Below are 22661 nucleotides of genomic sequence, written 5' to 3' on the forward strand. Positions count from 1 at the left end.
AATTTTGGACATGAGTGTACATAATCTCATTGACACAATGAATGCAGAAGAAATAAACAACGAAATTATTTAACAATATCATTTTATTCTGCAAATTCATTTTACAATAAAAATAGTGCTCATAAAATAAAATAAAATAACGTGCAATAAATCTGTTGTAAGGTAATAACGAAACAATATTACATAAAATATCTTTACGACAAAAAACAAAATATTTATCATATTTCATTGTATTAAGGAAGATATAACATTACCTCAAAATATAAATATCAAACGAAAAATATTGCACTTGAACATGGGTAAAGAACTGTGGTGCTCTCATAAATATTATAACAAAGGAATGTGGTTGTATTTAACAGTACTTCTAAGCACAAAATTTGTTATTCCGTTTGATTATCATTATGATTTTTCACTTTTTTTTTTTTTTTTTATGTTTTTAGAATCAATTTCCAAACCAAGCTTTTAATAGTTAGAATAGGTTTCCAACCAAAAGAGGTTCCTTTTTGTACAAATTCCTGTTTTTTGAACATAGTTTTTAAATACTTATTGAATAGTGTTGACTTGAAAACACTTATTAAAATCAAAGCGAGGTGGAGACATTGTTAAAACTAAGAGATTCGAAGTAAGGAAGGCTTTAAAAAAAAAAAAGTCTCTTTTAATAATTTAATGAACTAAACCTTCAAGTGGTTTATTGGAGTATACAAAGGGCAGTCAAAAAAAGTCACCGGAATTTTATTGTAAATCTTTAGTACACATTTAGTTAATCTCCTTCAAAGTAGGCATTTTCGGAACACCCACACTTCCTCGCAGGGCCGTGCCGTGGAAAATCAGCGCCCGGGGCGAGAGTATACGACGGCGCCCTCATCCATATATTCCAACCAATTTTTCCTATCTTTTTTCCTTTTTTCTCCCGAATTGTTCACCCCCTTACTTCGGCGCCCGGGGCTGTCTCCCCCCCCCCACGACACGGTCCTGTTTCCTCGACCACTTCTGCCAATGTTGGAAACACTGACAGAAACCTTCTTTTGGTGTCTTCCGAAGATTAGCCGTCGCGTTGGTTTCGGAATCTTTTACGGTTGCGAATCGGGTACCAGTGATATTTCCTTAAGGTTGGTTTAAAGGGACAAGTTTTGCCGATAGATGGCACAAAAGTCTTCGTATCTCTCCCATGTATTTTTTACCTTTCACCAAAATTCACGATTTCTCTTACAAATTTCAACCTAGAAACTTCAAATTTTTGGAAAAGGAACTTCATAACCTATCGAAAACAATAATCCGTGCCTATTTTTATTTAAAATTTTCTTCGTTGTTGAAATGGCTTGATTGTTGAAATGGATATTCACATCTTTAACAATGGAACTGTTTCAACAATGAAGAAAATTCTAAATAAAAAATCGGCACGGATTGTTCCCTTTAATAGGTTATGAAGCTTCTTCTCTAAAAATTTGAAGTCTATAGATTTAAATTTGTAAGATAAATTGTAAACTTTCGTGAAAGGTAAAAAGTACATGGGAGATACAAAGACTGTAGTGACATCTATCGGCAAAACTTGTCCCTTTACACTAACCTTAAAGCACTATCACCGTAAGCTGTTTTTCAGGCTCTCGGAGAACATTTCCTCATTTAGAACATGAATTTGATGTTTTTGCGCGTTGTTCGAACTGCGACATTGCTCTGACTAATCACCACCCACTCCTCCGTTCAGCTACGCTACTCAAGAACTGCCTGCTATGACCTGTTCACACTTGTCAAATTCATAATTAGGTAACCTACGGACAGTATTGTACAGTCCGCAGAAAAAACCTGCAATATGAGCATGTAAGTTTATTGTGAAACTACGCCTAACAGCGCAGGGAATCAACATAACGTCTAAGTGGCACGAATCACGCCAGGAAAAATCTCGACGTCCTCCCCTGCACACTTATTTTGGAGCAAAAGACTTCGTAGTTTCACAATAAACTTACATGCTCATGTTGCAGTTTTTTTTTTTCTGCGGACTGTACAGGATTCACTATGATTGGATCATTAATACAGAAACAGCAACGTCATTCTGGGAAGTTTTTGACTGCCCCTCGTAAAATCACAATTGTATTTTGTTGTAAACGGAGTATAATACTGGTATTTCTAAGGACAGAAATTTACCATGAATTTACGAATTAACGTAATAGAAAAATATTTAATAGACACCTTGCGGTGATGACGATAACGCCAACCGTTGAAACGTTTATGACTACATCAATAAACACGGTTGCTTAAATTAACTCAAGGTTATTATATGCCTTTTAAGTTTAGATGTGAATGCTCATACCGTAGTTTTCACAACCAGCAGACTATTCGACAATGACAATATGCTTCCAAATAACCACAGGAATTTAAGAACTGTAACTATTTGAAGAAATGCATTAGACAAAACATACACGAGGGATGAAAACAAGTATGTATTACTTTTTGTACATATGAATACAAAATGAACAGATTTCAGTCAAATATTTTAAATTAATAAAACTGTCCTAAATGAATGCAAAATATTTAATAATAGTAGTAATAACGGCAGGAACAATAGTAAAAGCGATTCTCAATCAGTCAATTTGCTGAGTATGGTTATGTGTCAAGATAGTACGTAACTTTATTCCACATTCAATTCAAAACACAATTTCCTTCAACAAGGAATATACAGACCTATTCAAATTATTACACTCACGCTCGAAAAATGCAAAATTGATGTAGGAGTCCTAATTTCAGAGTTCTAGAACATTTAATTTAATGGTTAAACCACCAATATAGGATCCTTCCTTTGTTTACTGTACAGTTGAAGTGGTGATATCACCGTTGAACAGCAGATGGTATTACTGAGGGGAAGGGGGGGGGGGGAATTTTGAAAGTGGTGTTTCAGTTATAGATAGCTATTGTGGTTCCTATCAACAAGTTACAGTTTGAAGTGTTGTGGTTGCTGTCGTAAGAAGTTAATGACATTCAAAGTGTTCAACAGTTCGAATGGGCCAGTTTAAAATGATCGTGACGTGTTTCGTGTATCAATCTTTTATTCTGTGTAGTCCTGTAATTGCAGCCTAATGGGAAAAGCAAAAGATGTAAGTTAACAAAATACTCCGCGTAAAATGTAAGTTAACAAAATACTTCAGGTGGAAATAAGATATACATGGCAATATATTCCTAGTAGAGTTGGGATAGAACAAAATTTGTGAGTAGAATCTCTCTTGAAATGAACAAGAGCCAAAAGGTTGGGAAGATGGATAAGATTAAGACTCGTAGTGTGATAAAGTTCCTGTATTTGAAGGGTAATAATGCCAGACAGATTCATAACGAGATGAAGGCTGTGTATGGCGATGATTGTCCATTTGATGATACCATTATAAAGTGGAAAAGGAAATTACAAACTAGTCATTTGTCCCTCACAGACGACCCAAGACCTGGAACACCACTCCTAACGGATGATGTGGCCACTGTGAAAAAAAGTGGAATGTTTAATCCTCGAAGACAGACGTCTAACCATCCAAATGATTATGAATGAAACTGGTCGCAGTTATGGTAGTGTGTGAAAAATTACCCATGACGAACTTCACATGTCTAATATCTAAGGTATCTGCGCACTGGGTTCCTCGTTTGTTGGCACCTTTCCAGAAACACCAGTTCATTCATCTCAAGTTGCTGTCGACAAAGCAAGGGCATGCGGCTTCCAGGTATTGCAGCATCCGCCTTATTCTCCCGACCTCGCACCCAGTGACTTTTTCTTGTTTCCGTTGCATGGTGGCAATTTTGAAAACACAGATGACGTCATTTATGAGGTGGAAAAGTGGTTTAAAGCACAATGTGCAGACCTCTACAATGACGGTGTTCGTAAAATGAAGGAACACTGTGAGAAATGTGTAAATGTGGGTGGTGACTACATAGACAGAGGTTATCAACTACAAATCACAACAATCCCTGTAGCCTGATTTTTTTTTACTATGATAATTAAAATTTTACGATACTCCCTCGTATTAATAGCTAAACTGTAATAATTTCTAACATCCTATATGGTTCAAACTTTTTAATTTTTTGAAGGTGTTGTTCCTTTCCTTTGTAACATTAATTCTTCGACCTAGATAACAAATTTAGAGACAGGGTTTGTTCTTCCGTGGAAATTCCAATCTACACCATTCCCCCTTTTCTATAAGGAAGTGGCTGAAAAAAGGCAGCCGTGTGTATCACCTTTCACATTTCCTTCTATTGTTGCTAGCCGTTGATAGGCTTTCTTGAAGGTTTATGGCTGTACTCTAAAATAAGCTAAACTTTCCCATTAGAGTACTACACAGTAAAATATTATGAGTTGTGAATAACCCATCCCTTATTCCGTAAAACTTGACATCTTAGGTCACCCTCTTAGTCCATATTAGGTCGAGTTTGCAGAACTCTATTCCGCTTACGGTTACCTTCCGTTTTATAATTTTGTTAAGAAAGAATACAAAAAAATATTAAACTAAACATTAAGTGGGTATCAAAGCTATTATGACACCCACCACTGCCCTAATATTTAACTAATAAACTGACTTGACAATATTTCGTAGCACATCGTGATCAAGTACAGATTGATTCTCCCGCCGGGAACTATTGTGGTTTGGATCCCACTTTAAGCTGTAGGCCCATGTCTCATATAGCTTCGCTGCTGAAAGAGACGCTGAACTCAAATCCAATCCAACAGATTGGATTATTTTTTACTGTGTAACACTTTATTAGTCGTGTAATCATCTTGAAACGCGCATACTTCACAACAGAAGCAGCACGGAAAGTAATGAGATATGATTGGGTTAGGCCTCATGTTCTAATATGGTTATAACAGTGAAATAATTTAGACAGGACATCCCCCATACGGTCCTGATATGTCATCCAATTACTTTTATGTCTCTAGATTGATGAAGCGGGATTTAAAAGAACAATGCAGTTATACCTTTTTTAATTCCGCGGTGTCTATATACACTCAGTATAATCTTACGTGTACGATAAAGAACATTATTTTGTACTAGAAGTCTCAATCCAAATTTCATTTAAAGGAACCATACATCTCTTCATTCATAATTACTCATTGAAAAATCTACAAATCATTCCTGATAATACTGAAATTGACTTTGAATCGCAACGACAGATGTTAATATAAATCTATTTTGTTTTAAAAATCCAATATTACCTGCTTTAAAAGAAATCTGTGGAAAATAAGTGATGTGAAAAATATGTGTTTGTTACAATAGTAATGTTTTTCTTCACTTATATTACTTAGGAACAAAATATATTTTTTTAAAAATAAATTTCAATGCTGTTGGTAAGACTAGCAAAATCACTTTGGCATCGAGAGTTTGTATAATTCACAGTAATGCCCTAACATATAATGCCCGTAAGTTATATAATAATCAACAATTGCCAACTGACAACAGTTGGCTACAACAATTAAAAATTGGTCAGATGTATATATATATACACACACAATGACTGGTAACCAAAGGATGAACCAACTGAGGTCGTTCAATCATTTAGGCCTGTTATCAAATCATCATCAGTTTCCTTCGCTTCTTCAGCACGCAATAATTCATCATCATCATCTTCTTCATCTGCTCCATCCTACAAAGCACAACAGAGTGTATGTGAAATTTATATATATATATATATATATATATATATATATATATATATATATATATACTATATATGCAGCCGCGCTCACATTCGCGGTCCAAAATCTTTGGCTGTATGACAAAAGAAAGAAAAGCAGCAAACATTTGGAAAAAGCTAAAGTTTATTATTACCTTACAAGTGGAAACAAGAAATTGGAGCTATGAAATTAAATAAAACTTTGTTACTTTATCTTGCGTTAATTCTTGAATATACGAATATTTCGTTCGTTTAATTATCCTACAGACATAATCGGGGTTTCAGCTTCTTTCCGGAGGTAAGTACGATTTTCCTACATCATGTTGTTAGTTACGATTTTGTACAGGCTTTTTTTTTTTTCCAGTTCATCCTACTAGTGGCAGTTATCAAATGTTCTAAGTATTATTTCTATAAATTTATGGTAGAAGAATTTTAGATACACAGTTGAAGGAAAATAGTAGCTAAAAATCGTACTTACCTGCAAAAAGAAGGTAAAACTCGGAAAAGCACAAGAATAGAAGAACGAAATATTGGTACAGTCCGCAGAAAAAAAAACTGCAAAATGAGCATGTAAGTTTATTGTGAAACGACGAAATCTTTTGCTCCAAAATAAGTATGCAATGGTGGACGCTAGGGTTTCTCCTCGTGTGATTCGTGACACTTAGACGTTATATTGATTCCCTGGGTTGTTAGGCGTAGTTTCACAATAAACTTACATGCTCATGTTGCAGGGTTTTTGCTGCGGACTGTACATTTAAAATCTAACGCAACATAAAGTAACAACATTTTATTTAATTTCATACTAGTACAAGTTACGTACAAATGAAATTACTAAGATGTTAAAGAAGTTGCCGCTATTTTCTTGAGCTCAGAAAACACAATGCGGTGGAAAATGAAATGAAATCTTTGAGTCTTACGTCCCACGATTATGCCGGTTAGGCTAAAGGAGACGGTGATGATGAGTAATGAATGAAATGGTGGAATGAAGAAAGTGGGAGGAAACGGGAGAACCCCGAGAAAACCCACGCACACTGTACAATGCGGTGGAATATCTATTGGTATACTATTGATTAAAACAAACATACAACAAACGCAAAGGGGACACTATCCCTCTCCCCCTAAAGGACATCCCTGTCGACATTGAGACCTCAGATATCACTGAAATGGCGTTTGTATGTCTTTAAAATTAGAGAATAGTTACCGTAGAATGGGGTGATACCGATCAATATTTGAACTTTTTGCGGGAAAACCAACAAAAATATTGAATTGCAATATTGAAAAATACATATTAGTTTCCTACGTTGTTTCTCTAGCAGATGTTAAAAGATGACGTGTGGTATTACGTTACGGCATGAGATATTAAATACGAATTATTGATCGGTATCACCCCGCATAGTGGGGTGATTCCCGATCACTCATGTATTGCTGCGGATGATCGGTATAAGCCTGAACGAGAGGTGATACAGAGCATAAAAAAACATTTCAAACATATATGTATTATCAGTAAATGACAGAAATGAAATGAAATTTTTGAGTTTTACGTCCCACGATTATGCCGGTTAGGTTACAGGAGATGGTGAACATGAGAAATGAGTGAAAATGGTGGAATAAAGAAAGTGGGAGGAAACGAGAACCCCGAGGAAACTCACGCACACAATGTTTGTCCACCACAAAGTTCACTTGGCGGGAGCAGGGTTTGAACCCGAGACCCCATGCACCAGAGGTGAACGCTCTACCACTGAGCCACCGCGGTCCCCAGTAAATGACAGAGTACAGAACACACTACAAAAAATAGAGACGTACAATGCTGGTAGAAAGCACGTTCACTGTCATAGTTATTCGACACCTTAAACATCGAGACCTAGAAATTCGACACTCGCCGACACACTTATCTCCCAGTCATGACAATCTGGTGAAAATTATTGAGGTTCATCAGGAATATCCGGGAACACAAATATAACCTGCTTTTTTCCACACTTTTTACGAAGAATCTTTATCTCTTATCTGTTGAACTCAAGGACTTGCGTCGCTTGTCCCATAAAGTAGCGTGTGTGGGTTTTGCTCACAGAGAATTTTACGCGCCATTTAGCTCATACTAGCCGTTGAACAAGATGCATCTCCTCCTCCTCAGTGAGAACTGTTTGATCACCATATTTCTTGCTGTACTTATTTTTAGCATTGACACAAAACGTTATATATGGGACGTTATACTTTTCTGCTGCCTTTCGGATACTTATTCCACCCTCTACTTCTCGCATTGCTTCCTCAAGTTGTTTTACATTATACTTACGCCGAGCATGCGGACCAACTTGTTTGAAATACTTTTTCGGCATGATCGGTTTCACCCCTAAACTTGGCACAAATTTGTAAGACACCCACCGTCACTACACCAATTTTGCTACTGTTATGCAAACTTACACGAAGCAAGCTGTTTTACCTTGCTACGATATAGTGTCCTACCAAAAGCTATAAACTACGTACTGTAGTCACACAAATATAACGGAAACAATACTCCGCAATAATAAACAGGATTCCGCAATAATAAATTTTTCAAAATTAAGCAACTTTGCACTATACACACAATCTACAGAGGGTTCACAAAAAGAAAAACATGTACTCAGTGTTCGTAATGAAATAATTTTAAAACAAAAAGACTTAAACCCACTAATCTAACGCACAGTGTAGTGTAAGGTATTAAATTTGCTGTGGTAGACGGAGCTGGCAATTTATGCCGCGGGGGGTAGCTGGTAGTAGAACGAGCCAGTTATATTAGCCAGTGCAGCATAAAACAGTCGAGTAGCACACAGCAAAATTGTCAAGTGAAATTCGTCAACGAGATATGGATATAGCAAACAGAGTACATTTTTCTGGACAATTCTCTAGTTATTAACAACTAAACTTATTTCAGAGTTCTAATCAGCGATAATAATCACACCGATAAAAATTAATATTTTATCCCTACAAACCAATGTCCTAATTCTTGAGTACAAGAACAGTACCTAAAGCTAGACTACCATGCTGCAAGAATCTTGTAGCTGTCATTAAAAAAAATCTTGCAACCCTACAATATTTCTCCATGTAAATATAGTGTTGAAAGGGACATGCAACAATTTTTTCATCTTGCAAGGAGTCAAACCATGTACAACTTTCTGGGTCATCTTGCTTGCTACCTGCTATCGCCCTCCCACTATCATAAAGAAAGAAAGAAAGAAAAAGTTTCGCCGCTTCCGGAACGACGGATTATTTTGGACGGGGAGAGGAAGCGCGCCAAAATATACGTCTTTAATGAGGAGGTTTACTATTTCTACACTAATGTGCAATGCTGCATGGGTGGAAATATCTTTCTTGCTTTCAGAAAGTTGTAATGTGTAAATAGTACATAGAAAGATGGGGTTGCAAGAAGAAAGTTTTCAGGATTAACGCTCCACGATTATGTCCTGTAGGCTACGGAAACGGATTATTAATAAGAGTGAATGGTTCTGAAGTTAATTTTTTGTGCTCTCCCACCGGGAATCGAATCTGGGACTACTTGTATCAAAACCTCACTTGACCAGCGGAGAGAGCATTTTAGATTGCAGCAATAAAATATTATTTTTTTCCGGTGTGACTACTCTCAAAAACCATCACTGGTTCTAATAGGTAGTGAAGGGTATCATGGCATGAAAGACATATCCAAATATTAAGTAAATAAGAAGCTTGGTAAGCATCAACGTTTGGCAAACATTATTTTAAAAACTCAAAACAGTTAACTAACCTGCACAACGGGACTGGTGGACTCGTATTGGAATGCCTTCTGCGATAAATCCACTTCAACTGGAAAGAGAGAGTTTCCACGCAAAAGTTCTAGAGATTCTTTATGGAATTCTGCCAGCCCACCAACTAACCTCTGCAACTGACGTACAACGTCTTGCACATGTTTGTTATCCAGAAGCTCCATTTTCACCAGAACATCTGAGCGGAGACGAGCAAACCGAGCTCGAGCTTCTTGGCGACAACGAAGAATTAATCTGAAAGAAAGAAAGCATGGTTACCATCATCGGAAGTATTGAGTTAATCCATACGAAGTGGCCTGAAGCAGGTTGCTCTACCATTTCGGAAAATTATAGAAATTGAAGTGTGTTGAACCTCGTGTATGAGAAAGCCAATTACAGCAGTCACGTTGTTGTATGTACTAGTATTCCTGAATAGCAGCCATTTTTGCTGTCTGTGAAGTACCATTCCATGCATTTGCAAGCGTGTACGAAAACTGCAGTTGCTCTGGATGTATGAATCAGACGAACACGAAACAAAAACGTATGTTTACAGGAGAAACAGGTACACGAATATATATAATACTCTTGCTTCTAAATAAATATGCAGGGTTGCAAACCAATACATGAAATCACCAGAAAAAGTACAGAAAATTGCACTTTTAAAGGGCTGTGTGTTGAAATGGCATAAAGTGGGGGGTTCATAAGTTTTGTGCTGAATACTATTTCATGTAAATATTCTGCAGAAATATCCATAGCTATGATACTACTGGTGCCGTAGATTTATGGGGGTCCGAAAATTGGAGTTTTTCATTTTAATGGCATTTTTGGAGCGTAATATCTCTCAGGAGGGCAAAGTGCTGAAAATTTCTCCTTAGGCCACAAAGTAATTCTGTATGTGAATAAACTATTGAAAAAAAAAATCAGGACTGATATTACATGAAGAAAAAAGTGAGGATATGGTAAAAATGAGAAGGAAGCACGTTCATGACGATGGTATTTTGAGTTAATTATTGCTGACTGAGCAACAAAGCAGTATTAAATCAGGTAAACACAGTGTTTCCTTTATACACACCGCTGCCTAATGATACTATGAAATCATCCGCGATATTTCTTCACACAACTGCACGAAAATTGTATGAAGGCGGCCTGTGGCTGTTGTCAGTTCCAATGGGGAAAACCTACGAAGTACATTCGTCAGAGGAACCCAAGCGGTGGCCACCATAGATACAAGCAATGCTTTTCTTGCATCTCAGTGTTAGTGGCACGCATTTTGCAACATTAGTCCTGAATTTCGTCACCTGTAGATGTAACATAACAGCGTAAGGTATGTTCAGAAATGGCAGTAGAACTATGAAAGCTGCGGCTTGGACTATTTCATTATAGGAACCATCTCGGCATTCACCTGGCGGGACTGAGAAAAACCCTGGAAAACTCCAGTTAGGGTAGCCGGTCCAGAAATTTAACCCGGACCTCCCGAATACAACCCAATTCTCTACCAATAGAGCTACCGGAGCTTGGTACAGTCCGCAGCAAAAAACCTGCAACATGGACATGTAAGTTTATTGTAAAACTAGGCCTAACAGCGCAGGGGATCAGCATAACGTCTAAGTGGCACGAATCACGCCAGGAGAAACCTCGGCGTCCTCCCTTGCACATTTACTTTGGAACAAAAGACTTCGTCGTTTCACAATAAATTTACATGCTCATGTTGCAGGTTTTTTGCTGCGGACTGTACATATACATCTATATATGCTATATAACGCAAACTTGTGAACATATTAACTTCCGTAATTGGGACTGGATTTCAATGACACTTGGCTAATACATTAAATGCCTTAATACCGCGGTCCAGTTAGACGATGGGTGTCGTGGGTGCAAGGGTGAGCTAACCCCTCTCCTATATCAGGGTGTCTATACTAAAATTCCAAAGTGAAATTTCGTGACTTTTACGTGACCTTTTCTTTACCAAGCCATGTAATTTCGTAATATTCTCAAGAGCGATTCTGGATGCGAATTAGGCCGAATTTTCACGAATTTTTTATGAATGCGCGCTTTGCTTGTGATTTGGTAGCTTCTAAAGCGGACCATACACATTTTTGGTGGCGAATTTTGACCTTTTATAGAGCAAAATTTTCCAGTTTGTACTTTTATTTGTACAGATAAAAAAAAAAAAAAAAAAAAAAAAAAAATCGTAACCCGAAGGCTAAATTTCGTTACTTTTGTGACCGATAGACACCCTGCATATAGACGTGGCAATGATTATGGAGCTAGAAAGATGGAACAAACGTCATTCGCAAACTTTCGCACAACTGAACACAAAAGAAAACGGGCCTAATTGCTGAACCATGCGTTGTTTTTGAGATCTAGCATGAAACGTATATGCAAATATTTAACTTTTTCCGAGCTACGGCCATCGTCACGCACGTGCTTTCTTCGCATTTTTACCATGTCCTCACTTTTTTCTCCATGCAATATCAGTCTTAATAGTTTATTCACATACAGAATTACTTTGTGACCTAAGCAGAAATTTTCAGCAATTTGCCCTCCTGAGATATTACGCCCCAAAAATGACAACAAAATGAAAAACCTCAAATTTCGGACCCTCATAAATCTACGGCGCCAGTAGCTGTGGATATTTCTGCAGAATCTTTACATGCAATAGCATTCGGCACAAAACTTATGTAACCCCATTTTATGCCATTCCAACGTACAGCTCCATTAAAAGTGAAATTTTCTGTACCTTTTCTGGTGATTTCATGTATTGGTTTGCAACCCTGCATATTTATTTAGGAGCAAGAGTATATATTCACCATGTACCTCAGTCTGTACTGTAAACTTCGTCTTTGTTTTGTGTTCATCTGACTCGTACGTCCTGAGCAACTGTAGTTTTCGTAAACGCTTGCAAATGCATAAAATGGCACACCACCGACAGCAAAGGTGGCCGACATTCAGGAGCAATTGTACATACGCAAACGTGACTGGTGTTATTGACCTTCTCACACACAAGGTTCATCAGACTTATTTTCTCTTATTTTCGGAGATGGTCGAGCAACTACTTTTACCATCTTTGGACCACTTCAGATGGATTGACCCTATTCTGAAACCACTGACAGGTCTTTGCCACAAATTAGGAACCCTGTCCTCTAATAATCGTTTCGTGTTTTCATGAGAACTGTTGTTGTTGTTTTTTTTTTTTTTTTCATATTGTCCATGAAGTCTAGTCTTCTATTTTTTTGTCTTATACTCCCTGAGAATATAATTTTATCATAAACAGTGATCTCTAAGAATAACCGAGCGCGAACAATTTTTCCCCCTATGGAAATCAGATAGGTCGAACATTTTTTACTATCATCATGTGCTTAAAACAATGCCCACTGCCGTTTTATTCCTTCTCATGTAGTACGGAGTTTGGCCCACTACACCATCAACAGGTCAACATTGCAGTCCCCACCTGACCATTGCCAACCCAGACATCTGAAGTTTTTCCATCTCCGGAAGTTTCCATTTTTTACAATCATCTGTATGCTCATTTTTTTTGTTTCTTTGAAACTTTTGATACAATCAAATATTTCAAAATACTATATATACAGGTAGTGATTAAGCTTTGTTTAAAATACACAAGACTGTATATACGAGGAGTGATCGGAAAGTAAGGTTACAAAGCCTGCAGTGAAACGTGTATATATTATTTCATACAACCAATACAGCCAACAGATAGTACATACATTAGGTTATTTATCGACATAGTCTCCATATCGGTTAAGCTTCTTTATCGACATAGTTTCCATATCGGTTGAGGTTATTTATCGACATAGTTTCCATATCGGTTGAGGTTATTTATCGACATAGTTTCCATATCGCTTGAGGTTATTTATCGACATAGTTTCCATATCGGTTGAGGTTATTTATCGACATAGTTTCCATATCGCTTGAGGTTATTTATCGACATAGTTTCCATATCGGTTGAGGTTATTTATCGACATAGTTTCCATATCGGTTGAGGTTATTTATCGACATAGTTTCCATATCGGTTGAGGTTATTTATCGACATAGTTTCCATATCGGTTGAGGTTATTTATCGACATAGTTTCCATATCGGTTGAGGTTATTTATAGACATAGTTTCCATATCAGTTGAGGTTATTTATCGACATAGTTTCCATATCGGTTGAGGTTATTTATCGACATAGTTTCCATATCGGTTAAGGTTATTTATCGACATAGTTTCCATATCGGTTGAGGTTATTTATCGACATAGTTTCCACATCGGTTGAGGTTATTTATCGACATAGTTTCCATATCGGTTGAGGTTATTTATCGACATAGTTTCCATATCGGTTGAGGCACTTGTCACATTGTGGAATGGATTTGGAGATTCCCTCCCGGTAAAAAAAAAAAAAAAATCCTGTCCTTGCGTGTTCAGCCACGTTGTCACGATGCGTTTCATCTCATCTGAAGCGAAGCTACGGCCCCCTAGGTGTTCCTTCAAGTGCAGTAACAGGTGAAAGCCGCTTGAAGCGAGGTCCGGGCTGGAGAGAGCGTGGTCGATGATGTCCCAACGAAACTGCTTCAACAGCGTGGTGCTCTTCTGGACTGTATGCGGACGTTTTCTCTACCAGCTGCAAACTTTGGCGACATGCTGACGAGACATTACAGTCTCTTCTTAAACTTTTACCAGCTGCTGGTGAATTTCAGCCGCGGTTACATGTTTCGCTCACAGAAATTGAATAACTGAGCGGACTCTTTCGCATTCCAATTTTCCAAATGAGTCACCATTTATGTTTACCTACAACTAGCACCGTAGGTGACACGTGGCTGAAACTACGCACAGTTATTAAATCCATATATTAAAATTAGGGTTGGGCAAAACCGGTTTTTGTAAAAACAGAAAACCGGTTTCTATAAAAACCAAAACCCGAAAAACCGACATTTCGGTTTTCTCCAAAACCGGTTCGGTTTTTCATCGAAACCGGTTTCGGTTTTCTCCTACACCGGTTCGGTTTTCACCGAAACCGGTTTCGGTTTTTTTCAAAACCGGTTCGGTTTTCACCGAAACTGGTTTCGGTGAAAACTTTCCGAAAACACATAAAACTATTTCTGTGGAAATGGATTCAGTTTCCGGAGAACAACGAAATACCATTCTGGTCAGAAATAGAACAAATTTTGAAAAAAAAACCGGAATCGGTTTTGAAGAAAACCGAAACCGGATCAGATGAAAAACCGAACCGGTTTTGGAGAAAACCGAAAACCGGTTTCGGTGAAAATTTTCAAAAACCGGTTTCGGTTTTTAAAAACCGAAAAATCGGTTTTTGTGCCCACCACTAATTAAAATTACCGCACACCCCTCATTCCTCTATAACAGACGAAACTCCAGAAATATCGGCCTTTGTAATCTTAGTTTCTGATCCTCTCTCATATATATTAAAGAAATAAATATTTTGACACCGTTATACTTGAGAATAAGAAGTACCATTGTTACAGCAAATTCTGGTAATATGATCAATCAAAAACATTATTTTCTAAAAGCCCCTTAACGCTTTTGAGAATACCTGTATTCGTAATTCCCAGTTTCTACTCTGTACAAAGGTTCCTGGAGTGCACTGTAGCTATATTCTTCATCATCCATCTCCTTCACTTTCAGGCAATAGGACAAATACTCAAATTTGGTGTCTGCGTACTTCCGGATGGTAAGTTTTGTGTCAGGGATAGCTTTGTACAGGTATGTCCCAAGATCAGTCAGAATCTTTAAAAAGAAAGAAAGAAAAGTAATTACGAATAGAGTTTCAAATCAAAGCTTACTTATCAAGAAGATATCTTACTTATAATTAGAAATGAAATTATTTCTTTGACTGTTTACTTATACGAGGAGACACACAAAAGCAGCCAGACTGAAGGCGCGCAGCCGTTCCTACGCGTAGTGGAGAGTTCTCCCGTTAGGTGGGGCTAATAGAGACCTTCCCAAATCAGTTCCCCAAGTGGCGTCTACGTAGGATTTTAACGTTTGATAGTAGTGTTGTTTTTCTCAACTATTCTTTGTCGCCTGCGAAATCGTTATGAGAGATTTAAAGGAACAAAGAGTGTCTTCGAAATTTTGCTTCCCGCTTAAAAAATCTTCACAGAAGCTTACCAAATCCTTCAATAGGCTTTCAAGAAAGATGCTGTTAGCTTCATATAACTTTCCGAGTGATTTGGCTGCTTTAAACGCGGGGAGATGAGTGTTGAACATCATGCTGGTTTTGGGCGCCCTTCATATCAAAAAGACGAAAACATTGAAAAACAATCTGCCTACATATCAACGAGAATCATTATTTTACAATCGAGGAAATTTCCGAACAAACAGGAATGAGTTGGAGCTCGTTCTAGGGGACTTTAACTGAGGATTTGCAGATGAGACGTGTTATCGCACAGTTCGTTCTTTGCGTGCTCACAAAGGATAAAAAGACAATTCGTCTGAATTTGAGCCAGGATTTGAAAAATCAGATTGAAAGTGATCCTTTTCTTTTTATATTTTTACTAAGGTCATTACAGGTAATGAGAGTTCTCGAGAATGAAAAAATGTAAAAACGAATGTGATGATGTGAAGTAAAAAGGGCTTCGCACAGGGCACTAGACAATACAAAAGTTAAAGACTTTCTGAGGTGCTTCAAACAGTGGAAAAGAAGACTGGAGAAATGCATCACATTTAATGGAGAGTACTTTGAAGGGGACTGTAAGAATTTTGTTTGTTTGTTTGTTTTTTTTTAAAAAAAAAAAACAAATTAATTTTTTAGAACGGAAGTCCGTTTTCTTTTGGGTCCGCCCTCGTATTCTAACTCAACAAGAATACTAAAATAAATAAGTTTTTAAATCTTCGCTCTACTTTATATCAATTATTCAATCTCAACAAGCAATATAAAGCTCCTTCATGGCTATATGAGGCGTTCCGAGGTACTAAGGTCGAATTCAACAAAAGTTATGTGCAATATGAACGCTCGGAGATTATATTTGGGATGTTTTAAGTAGTAACACAAAACTCATCTGTGGCAGCCAGTTCTCGTGCCTCTATGAATAGTTTGTGGAAGCCGTTCCGCTTTCCCTTAGAAAATACAGTTTCAAAATAAATGAAAGATTCTTTTGACCACTGAGAGTGCATTTTAGGAAACAAGTCTTTGTTGACTTCGCTCTTACTACGCATGCCTCATATGGTTAGCGCATGCGCTCGGGAGCTATTTATTAAGCCTACAACCTTAGTACTGAAAAGGGAATTAAACTCCGAATAATCACTGAAATAAACGATAACAATACGATTATTTCATTTAAAGGTCATTTACCAGGGCTATCCAGAAAGTAGATTACGTTTTGGAATAAAAAATCAACAAAGTATAGGAAACAAATTTTATTATATACAGATGAAAGCCACACACAAATACTACTTTTCGACATAGTCACCATTCAAATTAAGGCATTTATCGTAGCGATGTACGAGCTTGGAAATTCCTTCGTCGAAAAATTCGGCCGCCTGCGACTTCAACCACTTCGTTACCTCTTCTTGCAGCTGTTCGTCGTCATCAAAACGCTGCATAGCCAGCCACTTCTTCATTGCTGGGAAGAGGTGGAAGTCGCTCGGTGCCAGGTCGGGACTGTACGGCGGATGAGGAAACAACTCCCACTGAAAAGATTCAAGAACTTCACGCGTGACATTTGCCGTGTGGGGCCGGGCGTTGTCGTGAATCAACAAGATCTTAGAGCTCAACATTCCTCTGCGCTTGTTTTGAATTGCTCTTCTGAGGTTTTGCAGAGTTTGGCAATACCTCTGAGCGTTTATTGTAGTGCCTCTTTCCAGGAAGTCCACCAAAATCACACCTTTTCTGTCCCAAAAAACAGTCGCCATCATCTTCCTTGCCGACATTGTTTGCATGCATTTCTTGGGTTTTTGGGGAGAACCTGTGTGCCCCCACTGCATTGATTGCAATTTCGTTTCACAGTTCACGTGTTTCACCCATGTTTCGTCACCAGTAACGATGCGATCGAGTAAAGAGTCACCATCCTTATTGTAGGCGTCCAAAAAGTGCAACGCTGCAGCCATTCGCTGATTTTTGTGGTCCTCTGTCAAGATTTTTGGAATCCATCTTGCACAAAACTTGTGGTAACCAAGCTTTTCGCTGATGATTTCGTGCAACAAACTTCGCGAAATTTGTGGAAAACTCAAAGAAAGTTCCGTTATTGTGAACTTTCGATTTTCACGGACTTTAACATCGACTTTTTCGACAAGTTCGGCAGTCACTTTGCTGGGTCTCCCACTTCGATCTTCGTCGTGAACATTGGTTCGGCCATTTTTAAATCTTATGACCCACTGTCGCACTCCACCTTCAGTGATAATGTTGTCCCCATACACTTCACACAGCTGCCGATAGATTTCTATCGGTTTACAGTTTTTTGCTGTCAGAAACCTTATTACTGCACGCACCTCGCAGCTCGCGGGATTTTCAATGAACGCAGACATTTCAAACCGTCACAGTATCTTAACGGAGCACAGCACGAACCTCTCACTAGCACGGCTAGATGCCGACTGAGCTGCGCAACGCTCTGACCCCAAGATGGCCGCGCTAGCCCCGCCCCTAGCGGACACAGACGAAAACGTAATCTACTTTCTGGATAGCCCTCGTAATTTACAAAATATTATTTGAGTGTCTGACATTTATGATATCACAAAGTGCGTACCCAGATTTCTGCCCCACAACGAAATACTTCAAAGGAATTATTAGTTTATTTAGCAGTATTTTGTACATATTGTCTGGCTTACTTTTTAATTTATTTTTCACTCTTTATTGCCTTATTTACTAAAACTAATAAAATGATGAGAAACGTAGTAAAGACTTTTAATGAAACAATTAATTTCTAATAATTAACAGAAGCATTCACCTAACAATTAAAGTAATAATTTCTAATAATTAACATAATGGAGCATTGCTTTACTGTAGCCATGCTTCTAGAAGTACAGACTATTGAAATATACACAGATATATATATATATATATATATATATATATATATATATTGATTTATATATATTGAAATATATATAAATCATATATATATATATATTGATTTATATATATTGAAATATATATAAATCACAGTTAATATCCAAGGAGTTTCAAAACAACATCGACAACCTTTGGGAGGTAATTCCTGAGATCAAGATAAGTCAAAAAGTATAAACCATCCTGGGTGCAGAAACGCTTCCTTTCGGAGTTATAGGCTACAGAAAACATGAAAAAATGAACTTTAAAGGTAAATAGCTCCAATACTATGGGACATACCGTAGTCAGGTCAATACTTCACTTTAGTATGTGCTCTATCCAAATATCCATGTTTCAGAATCCTGCGGTACTTCCGCAACAATTTTTATAGACGTAGTTGGTGAGTACTTCAAATTATATGCCCGTAGCCAAACTCCCTCTATAAAAATTGTTGCGGAAGTACCGCAAGATTTTGAAACATGGATATTTGGATAGGGCATATACTAGTTTCTAAGTAAAGTCTAGACCTGACTATGGTAGGTTCAATTTGGAGCTATAGACCCTGACAGTTCATTTTTTACATGATCTTTAAAGTTTATTTTTTGATGACCTTTAATATTCATTTTTTTATGTTTTCGGCAGCTTATAACTCCGAAATGACGGATTTTTGCGCCCAGGTTGGTCTATACTTTTTGTCTTATCTTGGTGCCAGGAATCATCTCCCAAACGTTGTCGGTGTTGTTTTGAAACATCCTGTATATACATATAGTTCGCTTGTTCTGGAGAGGATCAAAATTTTTCAGTATAAAAGAAAAGTGCTAAACATGCGTGAAAAATATTTCATCAATTGTATCAAAACTAAAAGCATTTCTGTCATGCTATTCTCCGAAACAATATAAAATCAAGATCTATTATCTTTTACACTTTTCAGAATTAAGTTATTTCTCTTCAATCATTTAGATGTGTTTATTCATTTATTGAGATTAACTTCCCCCGATTATGCACAGAAGCTAAGGGAAACGATGAATGATAAGATGGATGATAATGGTGGAATAAGGAAAGTGGAAGGAAACGGGAGAACCCGGGAAAACGTACGCACATGGCATTTGTCTATCACAAAGTATTTGGCCAAGAACTAGGATCGAAAAAATGAAATCTTTAAATTTTACGTCCGATGATTGTGTCGGCTAGGCTAAAGGAGACGATGATGATTAGAAATGAAGGAAATGAAGAAAGTGAGAGGAAACGGGAGAATCCCGAGAAAACCCACGCACACGGTGTTTGTCCACCACAAAGCTCACTTGGCGCGAGCCGGGATCGAACCAAGGAAACCATGCACCAGAGGTGAACGCTCTACTACTGAGCCACCACGGTTCCCAACTGGGATCGAAACAGGGACTCTAAGTGCCAGACGTGAGCGCTTTACCACTGAGCTACCCTGATCTTCTTGATATGATACGTTGATTAACACATCATAATTCACGTTCTATTTAATCTTAATTATGGATCTATAAATATGTGAGTTCAGTGCATCGATCATTTTCCATACTTTGAGCGACTGAAGATGAAACCACAAGCGGCTTTCGAAAATATTTTTGCTGTAACAAATACATTGGCTTAGTAAAGTTGAGAAAAATGTACCAAACAGTTTCTATATTTCCCATTAATCTCAAGATGAAAAAAAAATGTCAATAGAAATAATAATAAATAATACGCTATATGGAAGAAATAAAATACCTACAGGCTTAACATTTTTGAGCATCATTATTCCATATTTCTCCAATTGGCGATGGTAATCTCCGAAACGGCTGAAGGCTTCACTAGCTCTCGGTTGTGGCTCTCGGACACCAATTCCAGCAAAAGTATCTCCAAACGCTGGAAAGAAACAAAGGAAAAAAATAAGTACAAAAATAAACGAGAAAGTGAAAATAAAATCAAATGAACTGCGTATCACGCTCTATAACTGAGAACATCAAACACGTATAGATCACACGAATAATGTAAAAATCATACGATTCCTGTAGATATATTGTTATAAAAGATTCTTAATAGCTTTCACTATTAATATATATTTTCTTCTATTAATGCCAATTAAAAATTTACAGTGTTAATAGTATCTTAAAAAAAAATGTAAGTATAGTAACTGAATCGAACCTAACAAAATGATTCGTTAACCCGTTTTCATTGATAGAAAATACGCAATGAGACATCTGAAGTAAGTACCAGACTTCATCTGAGAGACAAAATCTGAAAATAATATAAACCGAATATCTCATATAACACATCACTCAATACTTTCGTAAGACGGCATATAGATGTCGCCATTATTCACAAATCCATATGATATTTAGGAAGTACTAACCTTCAAATGATACGTGTCACAATTTCACATCTGACGTTCAAAAGTGGTTTTAGTGACGCAATTTTTGGAACTTTCAAAACAAGATCTGAATTTCGTGTGTTGATAAAGCATTGCTTTTTAATGGAGAAAAAAATGAAATGAAATCTTTGAGTTTTACATCCGACGGTTATGCCGGTTAGGCTAAAGGAGACGGTGATTATGAGAAATGAATGAAATGGTAAAATGAAGAAAGTGGAAGCAAACGGGAGAACCCCGAGAAAACCCACGCACACGGTGTTTGTCCACCACAAAGTTCACTTGGCGGGGGCTGGGATCGAACCCGGGACCCCAAGCACCAGAGGTGAACGCTCTACCACTGAGCTTAATGGAAAAAAGAACCGTTCAAGTAAAGCAATGGCTTGACATGTGTTAATCGGACTCTGCTCCATCGAGACAAATGGTAGAGCAGTGGTTTCCTGCATTTAAATGCGGCCGTACAAACATCGATGATGCGGAACGGTCTGGTCGCCCAAATTCAACAGCTGTTCCAGAAAACTGAAAAAAGGTCCACAAAATAGTTTTGGCCGATCGTAAAGTGAAGCTGTGTGAGATAGCTGACACCTTAAAGATATCAGAAAGCAGTGTGTTCACCATTTGGCATGAACATTTGTCCATGAAAAAGCTCTGTTCGTAGTGGGTACCATTCTTACTCACAGTCGACCAAAAACAACAACGCGTCGACAATTCAAAGCACTGTTTGGAGCTGTTTCAGCGCAATAAAAAGGACTTTTTCATGCGGTATGTAACAATGGATGAAACACGGAACTATGACTATACTCCAGAGTTTAATAGGCATTTAGCTGAGTTGACAGCAACCGACGAAAGCCGCACAAAGCGACCAGAAAACCAAATGTTAGGTGGTAAGGTTTGGCCTTCGTATTTTGGAATGCGCACGGTACCTTAAGAAAGGAAGAACCATCAATAGCGAACATTATATGGCGTTACTGGTGCGCTCAAAGGAAGAAATTGCGAAAAAAAGGCCCTACATGAAGAAAAAAGTGCTCTTTCACCAAGATATTGCACCGTGTAAAAAGTCGATCGCAACAATGGCAAAATTGCACGAATTGCACTTTGACTTGCTTCCCCATCCCTGTACTCTCCGCATCTGGCTCCCAGCGACTACTACCTGTTTGCAGACCTAAAGAGAATGATATTGGCTCCAATAAAGAACTGAATGCCGAAACTGAAGCCTATTTTGAGGCCAAATATAAATCATTCTCTCTCTCTCTATATATATATATATATAAATGGCATTTAAATGTTAGAAAAGCGTTAGAATGAATGTATTACTCTTGAAGGAGACTATGTTTATGAATAAAGCCGAGTTTTGCCTAAAAGTTGTTTTGTCATCTTACGAACTTACTGAGTAATGTGTTATATACTAATTCGCATTACCTTTATATACTTGCAGAAGTTCAAAAAAGGCCTTGAGAACCCGTTTTGTATGCTCTACTAATCCCTTATACATCAATTCTGTTTGTTCCAACTCTTCGAGTTTCTTCACCAGACTATCATTACACAGAATAGCTCTTGATAAACCTAAGGCGTCGGCTGTTGTACTGCTCATGTTCTCAACCAAACGATGCTTCACCTTCTTCAACACAATATCCAAAGACTTTCCCTGCTGGGGGTCGGCGTGAAGTTTGTTGTAGTTGATTGTCACTTCCTCCTGGAATAAGCAACAAAATAGTGCAATTGTAGCATGACGGAACAGATTATCATTGGTGGTGCCGGGTACTTAAAAAGAAGCGAAATAAATATATAGCGACTAACTTCTTGTCTAATACCACGTTCCAATGGAAAAAAGGGCCGAAATCCAGAAAAATATTATTTTCTTTCTTTTTTATTCAAAAATTTCTAAAAGAGA

The 22661-nt window shown here is 37.7% G+C and overlaps 1 protein-coding gene across 5 annotated transcripts in view; it reads right to left on the reverse strand.

The window, feature by feature from the left end:
• Positions 1–405: 405 nt before the first annotated feature.
• Positions 406–22661, reverse strand: part of PICK1 (protein interacting with PRKCA 1) — a 69827-nt gene continuing 47571 nt past the window's right edge. For all 5 annotated transcript variants that reach the window (XM_081754018.1, XM_081754017.1, XM_081754019.1 and 2 more), the window contains 5 exons: positions 22190–22463; positions 20135–20268; positions 14941–15134; positions 9395–9647; positions 406–5610 (listed from right to left, as the gene is read on the reverse strand). In XM_081754018.1, coding sequence (XP_081610144.1) covers positions 5515–5610; positions 9395–9647; positions 14941–15134; positions 20135–20268; positions 22190–22463 — 951 coding nt within the window. In that variant the 3' untranslated portion in view covers positions 406–5514. The remainder of the gene's footprint in view (positions 5611–9394; positions 9648–14940; positions 15135–20134; positions 20269–22189; positions 22464–22661) is intronic.

The sequence above is a fragment of the Thermobia domestica genome, chromosome 3 (genome assembly GCF_964235325.1).
Source record: "Thermobia domestica chromosome 3, izTheDome1.hap1.1, whole genome shotgun sequence".
Classification (NCBI taxonomy): Eukaryota; Metazoa; Arthropoda; class Insecta; order Zygentoma; family Lepismatidae; genus Thermobia; species Thermobia domestica.